The 14365-nt window shown below is 40.5% G+C and overlaps 1 protein-coding gene across 1 annotated transcript; it reads left to right on the top strand.

Moving 5' to 3' along the window:
* Positions 1–1573: 1573 nt before the first annotated feature.
* On the top strand, positions 1574–5010 carry LOC132788031 (POU domain protein CF1A). Its single transcript, XM_060795320.1, is given in 1 exon segment — positions 1574–5010. A coding segment is annotated over 1 exon segment (2247 nt). The 5' UTR covers positions 1574–2351; the 3' UTR covers positions 4599–5010.
* Positions 5011–14365: the final 9355 nt, after the last annotated feature.

The following is a 14365-nucleotide window of genomic DNA, read 5'->3' as shown; positions in this document are numbered from 1 at the left end:
ACTCGCTATTTTCTGTCAGTGTAAGAAACTGTTGCTTTATCTGGGGGCCTTTTTCATTGGCATTCAGAGGGCGCAAAGTGGACACTTTAATAGCACAATGATACAAAAGACCAAAATGCGATTTAGCTGTTGCTGTTTGTGTTTTGTTTTATGTTGGACGCTCTATTAAATCAAAAGGCGAACAAACAGCAACAATGCTCGAGACGGGGGACACAAAAGAGAGGCGACAAAGATGTCAAAGCAGCACAAAGACACTCGTTCCATATCCAAATCGGATCTATGCAAATTCCCGTGCGAGCGCGCAAAAAATACTGTAAAATTAGAGAAGCAATAGGCAAAAAAATAAATCAATAAAATAAACGCGCGCTCAGCGATGGATGTTGGAAATCAATAACTATCCAGGAGAATGTTTAGCGGTAAAAAAATAGAGGCACCAACACACACACACACACACTCGCACACACACTAGTTAAAGTAGTTGGGGGACGCTAGACAATGGGCCTTTCTTCAGAAAGTAACTGACAGTTGATATGCATAACAAAACAAAGCGAATCGAAACGAATCGAAACGAGACGAGATTGAAACATTGTAAAACATTTGCATGCAAATTTTATTGGCTCGCGATACAATTCAATTAATGTTGCGACTGATTTTACAGTTGTTCTCGAGCGCGTTAGATGCTGCTATCGATATGTGGTGTATGTTTCAACTTCATCATCTTCATTGCGATTTTTGTTTGCCCAGTTAAGCGCGCTGTTCATATCTATCCAAGTGTCCAGAGATAGCGCCCATTGCCCGCTTTTGCCGATTGCCGTTTGCCGGCTGCATTTTGCCCATTTTGCCCGCCCCATTTGCCCACTGCCAATGCACACGCCCCACACACAGACAAGCACACATATAAGCACACACTCGTACACACTCCAACAGCAAACGCACACCAACAAAATGAAAGCAAAAGTTGGCAGGCCAAAGAGCGACAGCAAACTGAACAAAGCTTCCTGCAGTCAGTTCAGTCCTGTGCAAAAGCTTCACACAAAAAGCCTTTGCTTTACTGACTGCCTTGTTTGCCCCCTTCTCCTTGGCTTCTTCTCTGCTTCTGCTTCTGCTCTGCGCGCGCACTGCTCTTGCGCTCTCGCTCTCTCGCTTGTGGCTAGAGCAGGCAATTAAAAATGTCACTCTTGCATGGGAATGCCGACGACGAAACTGCTTGGGCATTTTTTTGGTGGGCGGCACTGGAAAGCGAGCAAGCGAGCCAGCGAGCATAGCGAGCCCAATAGAGCGCAAGTCGACTTCCAGTTTTGCGCCTCGCTCTCACACGCCATCTCGCTTGCGTTGCCTTCGCGTGCGCTATGCTCGCACTATAGCCGTCACATTTACGCGCATGGCGTACAATTGGAAGACGGGTTGAAAACTGGTTTTGCTGCTCGTCTCTGTGTGTGAGTGCTTGCGTGTGTGTGTGCGTCCGTGTACTGTGCGCTGTGTATGTGTGCGTTTGCGTTGTGTCGGCTGTCGAGAGCGCCGTCTACGTAGCGCCGCTGGCCGCTGCATGACGTTAGTTCACTTCGATAGCTCTACGAGTTTGCACGTGAATTTGTCCCATAGGCTGGCTCTCTGTCTCTGGTCTCTGGCGTCTTCTCTCACTCAGAGTGTGTTTACTATTATTATTATTATTATTATGTGTGCGCTGTGCGGCGATCTGAATTTCAATCTCAATCGCAAGTCGAAGTTAAATCTGATCTGAGAAATCGACAAAACACAATACAACATCAAAAAAATAAATCAAATTAAATGCGAAATTTTAAACAAATGTATTTACACTAAATAAATAAATGCAAGCAATATTTGTGCAAAGTGCCAAGTGACCAAGTGCAACAAACAACAACAACTTCAACTACAAACAACAACAACAACTACACCAACAACAGCGATCACATCAACGATAATCACAACGTTTAAATCGTCAGATAGAAAGAAAAAAAAAACTGCGAAAAAATTTACAAAAAAGTAACGAAAATCTCGTGCAAGTTTTTTCGTCGTTGCGCCGTCGGTGACGAAACTTGTTGAGTGTGACCGTGAACCGTGTTGTGAACAGAGTGTGTTTGCGCTGAGTGTGACCGTGTTTGGCGAGTCCCCTCCGCAGCAGCAGCAGCAGAAGCAGCAGCAAGATTTTCGTCGCCGCCACGTTGCCAGTAAAAGACTTCAAAACGGTTGCCTCACGGTTCGAGTGGAATGAGCATAGGGACTCAGGTCTTCCTTTCGATCGATCGGTCTACAAAGTCGTTAAACTGAGCCCCAACTTGGAGCCCTACCCCGCCAGCGTGGAGGGCCTCAACAGCCCCAGAGCGGTGGGGATGGCCGCTACCTCCTACATGACGCCGCCCAGCGGTGATCTCGACATGGCACTCGGCGGTGGAGGCGGTGGCTATCACACCTCCTCGCCCCGCTCTGCTGCCGATGCCGGCGAAATGAAGTACATGCAGCATCATCACCATCATCATGCTGCCGCCGTGGCAGCCGCTGCCTCGGCCTCACACCATCAGCAACAGTTGCCCTCATCACCATCGCCCAATGGTCAGGTTCAGGGTGGCGGACAGGGCAACAGCTTGGGCGGACTGACGCCCGGCTCGGGGCTGGGCAGCTGGAGCGCATTGCATCCGGATCCGTGGTCACTGCAGACACATCATACGACGCATCATCATCCCGCCGCCGCTGCCGCTGCTGCCGTCGATTCGGTGAAGCAGGAGATGTCGCATCTGACGCAACAGACACGCATACAACAGGGCATGGCATCGCCACATGCCGCTGCCGCAGCGGCGTGGCATGCCCCACATGCCGGACACTATGCGCCCACGGGCGGCTCACCGTTGCAGTATCATCATGCCGCCATGAATGGCATGCTGCATCATCATCCGGCGCATCATGCCGCTCAGGTGGCGCCACTGCATCATGCGTTGCGCGGCGAATCGCCGCAGTTGCACATACACGCCCATCACATGGGCGGCGGCGGTGGTGGCGGTGATCGCGATACGATCAGCGGCGGTGAGGAGGACACGCCCACATCCGATGACCTCGAGGCCTTTGCCAAGCAGTTCAAACAGCGTCGCATCAAGCTCGGTTTCACCCAGGCCGATGTCGGTCTCGCTCTGGGCACACTCTATGGCAATGTGTTCTCACAGACGACGATCTGTCGCTTTGAGGCACTCCAGCTGAGCTTCAAGAACATGTGCAAGCTGAAGCCGCTGCTGCAAAAGTGGCTCGAGGAAGCGGACTCGACAACGGGATCGCCGACGAGCATCGATAAGATTGCGGCCCAGGGACGTAAGCGCAAGAAACGCACCAGCATCGAGGTGAGCGTGAAGGGTGCCCTCGAGCAGCATTTCCACAAGCAGCCAAAACCCTCAGCCCAGGAGATCACATCGCTGGCGGACTCGCTCCAACTGGAGAAGGAAGTGGTCCGTGTTTGGTTCTGCAATCGCCGGCAAAAGGAGAAACGCATGACGCCGCCAAATACACTGGGTGGCGATATGATGGATGGCATGCCACCGGGGCATATGGGACATCATGGTGGCTATCACACGCATCACGATATGCACGGCAGTCCGATGGGCAACCATTCGCATTCGCATAGTCCGCCGATGCTGAGTCCCCAGAATATGCAGTCGGCTCATCAGTTGGCGGCTCACTAGCAATCAGAAATCCAGGAGTCGAACTCAGCTGCAGCTGCGTCCACTCCTGCCAACAACAACAATAGTCTGCAACACCAGCAACAGCAACAGCAGCAGCAGCAACATCAGCAGCAGCAACATACACAGCAACAACATGCGCCCAATACGCCATCGTCGAGTGCGGGTTCGTCGGTGACGATGACCAGCCAGGGGCAGGTGATGTCGCCTCAGAGTCCGCTGGGCAGCGCGTCCAATGCTGGCCAGACTAACAACAACAACAACAACAATAGTACGAATAACAACAACAATAACAACAACAACAACAGTAGCAGCACAGAGGAACAGGTGAAGCAACAACAACAGCAACAAGCTTCAAGCATTGCAGCCGCTGCAGCAGCCGCAATGTATATGGATCCGATGCGGTATCAACATGCCGCCGCCGCACATCATGCACACCATCCGCACCAGCATCCGCATCTGAATCCCGCGCATCATCCGCATCTCTTTCACACCAGCGAGCAACTGCACAATCCCCACGCCCAGCACCAACAGCAACAGCAACAGCAGCAGCAGCAACAACAGCAGCAGCAACAACAGCAATCGGCGGCCAGCAACAGCTCACAGTTGTCGCCGGGCGCAGGCAGCAACAGCGGTCTGGCGTTGCAACCTCCCGGGGCAGTGTCACCCGGCTCTGCCTCAAGCGTGCTTGGCGGGCATTTGAATCTGAATGCTCATTCGGCGGCAGCGTTGCATCAGCATCATCACTATCAGCATCACCATCATCACCAGCAGCATCATCACCATCAGCAGCAGCAACAGTTGCAGGCTCGCCGGCTGTTCGAGTTGAGTTTGCAGTTCGGCGCCGCCGCTGCCCCGGGTGCAGTGCGTCACTTCAATAGCTTTGGCGGCGGCGGTGGCGCTGCCGGTGAATAGCATTCGTCGGCCGCCTGGTTTGGCTACGAGTCCTCCTAGGAGGATCCGGTAATGCCCATCAGGTGGCCGCCGCCCGGATTGATTGATTGATCGATCGATCAGTTCAACCAGTGCATTAATCTGTGTTACAACTTCAACAAAACAAAAAAAATGAAAACTAAGTTAAGGCAGTCGATGATCGTTGGTGAATCAAGTGGATAAAATGTGCATCATCTGTGGATCAGATCAAGATATAGTTTACTTTTTATTTCTCCCACTATTTTACCCCCCCATTTTCTTTTCCATTTTGTTTTAAACGTTAAAGTTTCAAAAACTTTGTAAACAATCTTAAATCTTAAAAAAAAAAAACACGCAATTCAAATCAAACGTGAAACCAAGTGATGTTGTTTTTAAATCTAAATTAAATCGTAAATCGCAATCGAAAACTAGCTAAAAAAAAACAAAAGAATGAGAGACAAAGAAATGTGTGCGAGCAGTGTTAAGATTAAAATTGTTAATAATAATAAAAAGAAAAATAATACCACTTACTTACTATAACGATAACGATAACTGTAACTAGAACCGTAACTGTACTGTTTGTTTGTAACATATATAAAAAAAAAAGAAAGAAAAGAAAAGAAAAACGAACCTTTGGCCTTCAGCTGCATTACCATCTCAAGCAAGGTAAATCGAATCGAATTAAACCATCCCAGAACACACACACACACACACACACACACATTCTACATCTATAATAATGATATACGATATTTGCAAAAGAAATTAAATCAAATTTGTAGCGATCGCTCAAGTGGTTCGAAAAGCCACCCAACAAAACAAAAATAAGAAAAATTATATGAAAGAAGGCTCTAGCTAGGGTTTTATTAGTTTATAAAGCGGCCGTGCTGATAAACAAATACACACACACACACACACAAACACATATAAATATACATAACTATAACTATATAGCCAGTAGATTGTACTCTAAAAAAATATAAACAAAATACCACAAAAAAACGAAAAAACATACTTAGAATTTAACGCGCGGCGCGGAAAACCACAAAAAATATGAAAAACAACAACAAATAAGAAATTCAAATACAAAAAACGATTCTGTAAATAAAAGCTACAGTTAAGTCATATTTTTAGCTTTAAATGCAATTGTAGATTTTTTAATAAATATTACAAGAAAAAAAATAAAAATTACACAAAAAAAAAATGCAAAAAAACATTCATAAATATTAAATTGTAATTTCTAGGCGATAATTTAATAAATTAGGCACATGAAGTTTAGTTACTTAGTAAGTACTGTACTTTCTCTATAAGCAAACACACACACACAAACACACCAATACACAGACACATAGCTAAATCTTAAAAGTAATCAAATAAACGAAATATGCTAAAATTGTAAAATATATAAAAATTGATGTACATTAAAAACAAAAATCGACAAAACAAAATGAAATTATTTCAAGACAACAAATATAATAATAGATGTGTATAAAAAAACGAAAAGAAAACAAAAAAATATAAGACGTGCTTCGTGTTTTTGATATACGTACAAGAACTTTTATAAAAGTGGCCGTTTTTTATTAATTTTTTATTGTATAAAAGCAAAACAAAACAAAAAAAAAAGAAGAAAGCAAGTAAAGATGCAAAACTTTTTAACTATTACTTAAAAAAAATTGCCTTTTGGTTTTACATATTTTTCTTTCTGATTTCTGGGTGTACTACAAATATATACAATTTATTTGTTTAATTAGTTTGGTATGTTGAAAACTAAATCGAAATCGAAATCGTAATCGTAATCGAGATGAGAGAACTTGTCCCAGTTGCTACAGATAATGATAATGATAAAGAAAGCTAACGATGATGAAGATGAAGACGAAAAAAGAAACAAAAAATATTTAAGATTAAGCCATGCCCTCAATTGTATAATAAATTATGCTATAAAACAATGGATGCACCAAGTCAACAAAGCGGTACATTCCACCCACACACAAACACACACACAATACACACACACACCCAACACACACACACACACCTACACAGAGAAATTAAAAACCAAGAAAACAAAAACAAAACAAACAGAAATCTTAAAAAAAAAAAACAAATAAAAAAGAATATTATTCGAAAAAAAAAAACAAAAAATTGTCCTTTTATTATTATTTAATTAGCATTAACGTTGCGTTGGGCGCCCCGCTGACTGAATGCTGCTGCTGCACAGTTTATGAGTAATTGCGCTTGACAGTTTTACAGCCACATTACAGAGCCTTTTGTGTGTTATTGTTGTTTTGGCACTCGCGATACGCGATACGCGTTTCACGATACTGACCGATGGATGATGCCAAGCGATAATTGCGGGTATTATTTTTGTTTGTTTAAAGTGTTCGAAAAGCAATTAACAATTTAAGTGGGCATATTATAATGCGATTGCCTACGTCACAATTAACTAATAACCTTTGTGGTTGTTACTCGCTTCGAGATCGTTAATGCAAGTTGTAATTAAATGATTTTTCATTCGGTTTGATTCAGTTTTAATTTTTTTATAGGGCATTTAACGAGCTCTGCTTCGCCGTGGTCACCGAAATTGACGTCAATTGCAGTGCGTTTTAAATGCCCAAAAATTTGTCTTACACTTCATTAATTGTTACTTTATTATTATAATAAAAAAAGGTATTATGACCACTCTTTAGTTGCTCACATAAATCACACAGAGAGTCTTTTGCACTTGAAATCGTTCGAAATAAAAACAAAATAATTAAAGTGTCAATTTTTTTTTGTCGTCTGCTCATTGCCCTTTTTGGCTCTAATGTGGTGCACACGATATTTGCATTAAGCTCATAATTTAAATGCATATTATTTTGCCAATATTATTTCACTCAGTTGCAAATATTTCGGTTAGTAATTTTGCATAAAAATTGCATCAGCCAGTTAACAAAAAAAGCACACACACACAAAAATTAAAAACAAATTGCAGAATAAAACAAACAAATTCCAAATGCGCATAATTGAAAGCCAGTTTTGAGTGCGATTGTGGTCGAAGAGGGCGGGGGGAAAAGGAGTGAACAGGGAGGGAGGGGGGATATGGTGGAGTCTCCCTAAAGAAATACGTGTAAACAAGCAAATTATTCACATTCATATAATGCCAGAATACAGAAGCGTAATTGCAATTATTTTTATTTATGCGACGGCTTCATATTTTATTTGATTTAACCAGAAAAACAATTATTACGCTCTTTTTTTTGTTGCTCTTTTAAAATATATATTTATTTATTTTTTGATTGTTGTTTTTTGTTATTTAATTGAACTTTTGCCACGCGCTTGTCGAAGTCAGTCTATAGAAATAATTGGAATACATTTGGAAGGCATTTCTAACGCCCTCGCGCGTTGCGCTTTATGCACTTGAACAATATGTACAATATGTATGTTTTATAGTCAGATCTCTTAATTACGGCTATACAACAAATTCAACAATATCAACGAAACGAAACATGGCTCCCTCTCTACACACACACACACACACACACACACACACACACGCCTATCCATAAATGATGTGTGTACTATATACAAATACATATATGAAAATACTTGTACATATTTGTATTCGACGCCACCTGCCATTTTGGGGTTGTTGCTGACAGCACTCACACACAGACACACACACACACGCACATTCGAATGTGTGTGATACACACCCACATATGTATAGATAAAAACCTGCCCCTTGGCTACATAACCTTTTCAACTACTTAAGTAACATTGAAGGCTACCCAGCGACACTACAATTCTCTTTAAAGTATTCATAATATATTTTTAAACCCAAGAGAACTACAATTTATGGATATTCTCTGAGTTTTCAATAGTATATTATAAAGTATGACATTATTATAAATGCTTAAAAGAGGTTTATCATTTTTTAAAATTGAAAACACACAATATATTAAATACAATTGAAATTTTAATGAATTTTTTATTTTGGTATTTTTGTTATACTATAAAAATATACAGAAAAAAGAATTTAAAAAAAATTTAAAGAAAAACGAATGTCTAAAGTGAACACATTAGGTTTAATATTATATCATTTGATGATTAAAAGCTACAAATTAAATATATTCCATTTATTATTAAGCTTAATTCTCCTTAGTTGCAGTTATTAAACTATAATATAGTAAAGTGTCTATATTTTATTATATTAACTTGGAGTAAGTTAGAGAAATAAAAACTAAACAACAGAGTGAGACATATGTCATTAGATTATGTTTTAAATAATATTAACTACAGCTTTTATGCTATTATATTTTGCTAGTAGTTTATTACATTGTTAGTAAATTATAGAAATAAACACAAAAGTATAGAGTGATGTATATGTAAATTAAATTATTTAATTTATGTATTTATATTCTTACTTATTTAGAAATAGCTAGTAAAATATAATGAAAGCATTTGGCAGTACTTTTCAGTAAGTTTATTAACATTTTGAAATACTTATTATTTGGCTTACATTCAGAGAGTGTGGAAATAGCTACAGAAATATATATTTAGTATTTTGCCTAGTTTTTTTTTTTTAATTCAATATAAATATAATGAAATATGTACATACATATTATATACTTATAAGGTATATTTTATATTATAAAATTCTTATATATTATATATCTTTCTACTTATAAATGTCGTATTTATCTTTTTTCTAATTTCATTTTAATTGTATTAAGTACTTAAATATTACAAATAGTAAATTTAATATTATTCCATGCTCAATCAAAACTATATTAATTACTTAACTAGAAAATAATTGGTCGCAAAAAGAGATGTAAAAAACTTGAGGCTCGTCTAAGCATCAAAATTTGTCGTAATGTATTCACATAAGTATTTTGGGCGGTTTTTTTTTTTATAGGTGCTTCAGTTGGTGAAGCAAAGTGAAGTGGTTGCAAACCCAATGACATAGTTTCCATACCCTTTCCACAAGGCTATAAACGAGCATTCACATTACGTTACGACTCCCCGAGTCGAAGTTGAGAGTCGTCGTCGTTGGTATGATAAAAAATTAGTAATATAAGCTGGCAAATTGTAGTTTTCATTGGTTTTAATGTAGCCGTGCGTGTTAAGTGCGAGTGGCATCGAAGTCAGCTCCCTTCCCCTTCCCCGTCTCCGCCCCGCTCTCGCCACCCCAACCGCTCCCTACCTTATGTGCCACCACCATCACGGCACCTTAACAACGGTTTTCCCCCTTCCCTTCACTGCTCGCCCCCTCGCAGTTCCCTTTTGGCTATGCAATGCCGAATGCCGACATTTTCATTATTATTTCGAGTCGAGTTTTTTTTTTTTTTATTATTTCGCGTGGCAAAGCAACGCGTCGCTTGCTTTTGTGCTCGTTTCTATACTCTTGTTGTTGTAGTTCAGTTTCTCCAAACTGTACGAGTGTGTGTGTGTGTGTGTGTGTGTATTTTTGGGCTGCGTGCATACAACCGTGTCAATAATTACCCGTGGGACTGACACGACCAACGAGAATCATTCAAATGTTGCAAAAGCGGCAGCCAACACACACACACACACACACACAGAGCCCACTAACAATGGCTAAAAACAAAAGCAGAGACAGGCAATGACGACGTCGACGAGGCAAATGGATTGAAGTGAAGTGGCAAGCGAGAGAGACAAGACAAGTGAGGAGTAGCAGCCGCAGAAGGAAGAAGGGGAAGAGGAGGCACAATGGCAATATGCTTTGCTGCTCTTGCTGCCATTGTGCCCAGGCAAAATGGCTGACACAACAACGGACAGAGCTGGCCAACGGTCGAACTGACTGACTGACGGAATGACGGACTAACTGACTGACTGACTCGGTCACACTTGCTCTGCTTCGGTCTGCGACTGTGGCGAGTTTTCAATGGCGAGCTGGAGATCCACTCTTGGGGTGGTGTTGTGCTCATTATCTATGCTTCCTTTGGGAATTTTCATTTTCTTTTAAAGTTCTCGCCGCTGTGCGTTCGTGTGCGACAGTTCCAAAAACCAAAAAACGAGAACGAAATGAAAAAAGACGAGGAGAAAATAGAAAACAACAAAAGATAACAGCAAGTTGAAGTGAAACAAAGTTTTCAGCTTGACAACACAGACATAAATACAGAGGTGCACAACATACTTACAACCTATATGTAGATGAACTATTTCACTCTCTTGTTACCCGATAAGACAAACCTCGACAAACTACAGTAATTACAAACAAAATTAATGGGCTTTTAACGCAGTTCAACTCAACACTTGAAAGCGATTTCAAATTCGAATTCGAATACGAAAAGCGTATACGAAAAGCGAATGCGTCGAATTCTCGTGACGAACATTCGCCTTAACTGCCTACAATAACACCCACCAACGAATTAAGCTCTGACTCTTGTCAAATGCAAGCGAATCAAGCGAAACATCCCATACAACACAGCTGCAAAGAGAGCGAGATAGAAATATAAATACAATGGGAGCGAAAGAGACAGAGTGAGCGTTGAAGAGGGAGAGGCAGGCGACACCTTCGACTAGGCACTTACCGAGGTGATCAGCAGACACCTAGACAAATAATGCGGGTATGCTTTATAAGGAACATCGTCGAGATATTATATAGGTAGGTAAAACAAGAGGGCAACTTTTAAAGTTTTTAGAGAGAAACAGATGTAAATGAAAAAATGTAGGTTTACGTGGAAATTTGTTAATATTTACTATAGCACAAGATTAAACTGGAGAGTGATTGAAAACGTTTATGAATTTAGAGACGTTTAACATTAAGAGAGTTCAATGGACTTGAAAGGCTCTAACTAATAATTAGATTTTAGTATTATGATTTATTTTTGAAGGTTAAAAAAATGTTATAAATATAAATTGATTAATTTATATTTTACAAATTTTCAATTCTCTATAACTAAAAAATACAAAGAATACAATAATATTTTAATTTCAAAAGAATAATGCTTCAATTAACAGAAAAGGAATATTAGAATTACTATATATTTTAAAAAGTAAACTAAAAATTTATATAATATTAAAGGAAAAATATTTAAGGAATAATTGAAGTTTAATATACGCTAGCAACTTTTTTAGCTCTGATATTAGTTAACTATTTGTATTTACCCTAATCTATTTTTTATTTAAATATAATATTTTTAAAAGTTTGCAAGTTTTATTTAAGCTCGTAATACAATCGTTTCTAATTTACATGTAACTGTTGAAGCCTCCCTCGTAGAGCGCGCACACACAGAAAAATATCAAGTATTCGCCTCAGTGTAAACAAGCAATCATCGCATCTCTCTCCTCTCACTTTGTCGCGCACGCTTCACGCTTCTCTCCGCAGTCGTTGCGCTTCTCTAATAAGCAAACTCAATTGATGTATGAACCATGACATTGTCTCGTGTGCAGTTTCGAGTTAACTGTTGAAAATGCGCGGGTTATTAATGGCTTTATAAGCTGCTGCCGCAGTCGCCCCATACACACACACAGACACACCCAACACACACACACATACACAACTGCGCTGTAGACTTTGTCAAGTGACCAACAGCTGCAGCTGCCGAAAGAGCAAGTGGATTGTGGATCGTGGATTGCGAATTGTGAGCTGTGTGTGTGTGTGGATTGTGTATCGTTGATCGGCAGTGTCAAAGCCAACCACTTTGCGCATTTTCATAAAAATACTTTTGCGCTCTTGTTTGCGCACATTTTTAACGCATAAATAAAGGTAGAGGAGCAGAGGGGGAACGAAAACAGAGCAGAGCAAAGCTAAGAGGTCCGAATGTATGTGGGCTCCGTCTTGGCCGAAAAGTTTTGTGCGACGGGCGGCGCTTGACATTTTGGCAAGAGCAATTGGTAGGCAACAAGGTCGCCCAGAGCTCTGATGGCTATCAGCTGGCAGCAAGTGGCAGGCAGCGACTGTGGCAGCCAGCGTAGCAAGTGCAGCATAGAATTTCAAATTTAAATTTTTTATTGCTCAGTCCGTGAACGGGACGCCAGCGGCGTTCTCGGTCAAGTGCAAGCTTCAGCTGCTGTTGCTGCTGCTTTGGCTGCTGCTGTGGCTGCTACAAAATGTTGTAGCTTGCTGGCAATAAATCTCTTAATGAAAACCGGCAATAAACTTGGCCAAGCCAAAAACGCCGGCGGCTAAAACCGACAAAAATGCCGCGCCAAGCGCGAAAAAAATGCGCAAAAGAATTAATAAACAAAGTAGCTGGGCATGTTGGCATCCCTACTCTCCATACTCCACACTCCACACTCCACACTCTCCACACAGCACACTCTCCACTCTTCTCCACTTAGCACTCACCATTCACCAACTAGCGCGCTATCTCTCTCACTCCCTTGCGCTGAGATGCAGCCAACAGTTTGGTCCACAAGAGTTCCCCCCTCCCCAGACTCGACAAGTTATTTGCTGAGCATGCGCGCACGTGCTCGCTGCTTAATGTGCGCTGCTTACTGCGCTGCCAACTGCGACTGCGACGTGGCCACACGTTTCAGCGCTCGAGCTGCGCATGCGCATCATCACAAGCAGCAAACAGCATCGACAACAGCAACAACAACAACTACAACGATAGCAACAGCTCAACGACGTCGTCAACGCTGTTGTCAGACTCAGACTCAAACTCAACTCAACTCAACTCGAGTCGAGTCGCGTCGCATTTGCATTTGCATTTCTAATTTTTGCATATTCGCATTTGCAGCTTGTGGGCGTTGCAACTACACATCGAATACTCAGCCGAGAGACACTGAGACACTGAGACACCGTGTTCGTGTGGCGTCGATTGTCTCGACTGTTTACCTATTTCTGTTTTCCGTCTTCTGTTTACTTAACTTCTCCCAACTGACCACTGACCCCACACACACACACACACTCACACAGCTGTTCCAATATATACTCAACCCCAAAAGTCTATACACAATTTGCCAACGGCTGACAGCTAATAATCAAAAACATAAATATTAATCTCTATATCAATATTTTAAGTCAACAGAAAAATTGAATTACTTTCGATTGTGTCTTAGAATGATTTGTATTGGTTTATACTATAGCGTAAGTTATTAATAATTGCAATAATATATAATACACTTTTTCTCTTTATAAATAATATTCACATTATTTCTTTTTATGCATTTAGGCATTGAGATTATTATATTAAGTATACGCTTTAGAGATCGTGTGCTGTCCAATTTTTAAATAAAAGTTTTGTTGAGAAACCCACGACAAAAAATTAAACCCGAAATCTTTTCATAAAACAATAAGATAATTTTCATATCATTATAGATGTTGGAAAAACAAAATTTTGGAACATTATTGAATAATTTGTTAATCTAAACTTAATCAATTTCACTAAAACATAATATTACAAATGAAATTTACAACGTATACGTAATTTAGCATAGTTTTTAGAACTACTTTTCTGAGAACAGATCTTAATTTTGAATAATGAATTATTGAAGTAACTTAGTAATTTATCATCACGCTATTTATATCTAACACAATTCATTCATAATCTTAACACACTCCAAAATTTTCCAAGTGACCCTTTGGGATTATGAACGCTGCTGAAAGGCAGCAGAATTCTTTTTTTTTATAGAATCTGTTGAAAATATTATTTTGATTTGAGACCTGGGCAACTAAGTATTTATAAATCAATCGTTTGTGAAGTTCTATTGTTTGGCTGCTTCCCTTTGGAACCCATTTTAAGCTGCTTTAAAGCTTTTGATATGGTTTGTTTAAGAGACTATAGATCATCGGACTAGACTTTCCAATCTGTGCGATGATG

This window comes from Drosophila nasuta, chromosome 3 (genome assembly GCF_023558535.2).
Source record: "Drosophila nasuta strain 15112-1781.00 chromosome 3, ASM2355853v1, whole genome shotgun sequence".
Lineage (NCBI taxonomy): Eukaryota > Metazoa > Arthropoda > Insecta > Diptera > Drosophilidae > Drosophila > Drosophila nasuta.
The sequence above is the reverse complement of the archived record's forward strand: the minus strand, read 5'-3'. Positions and strand labels throughout refer to the sequence as shown.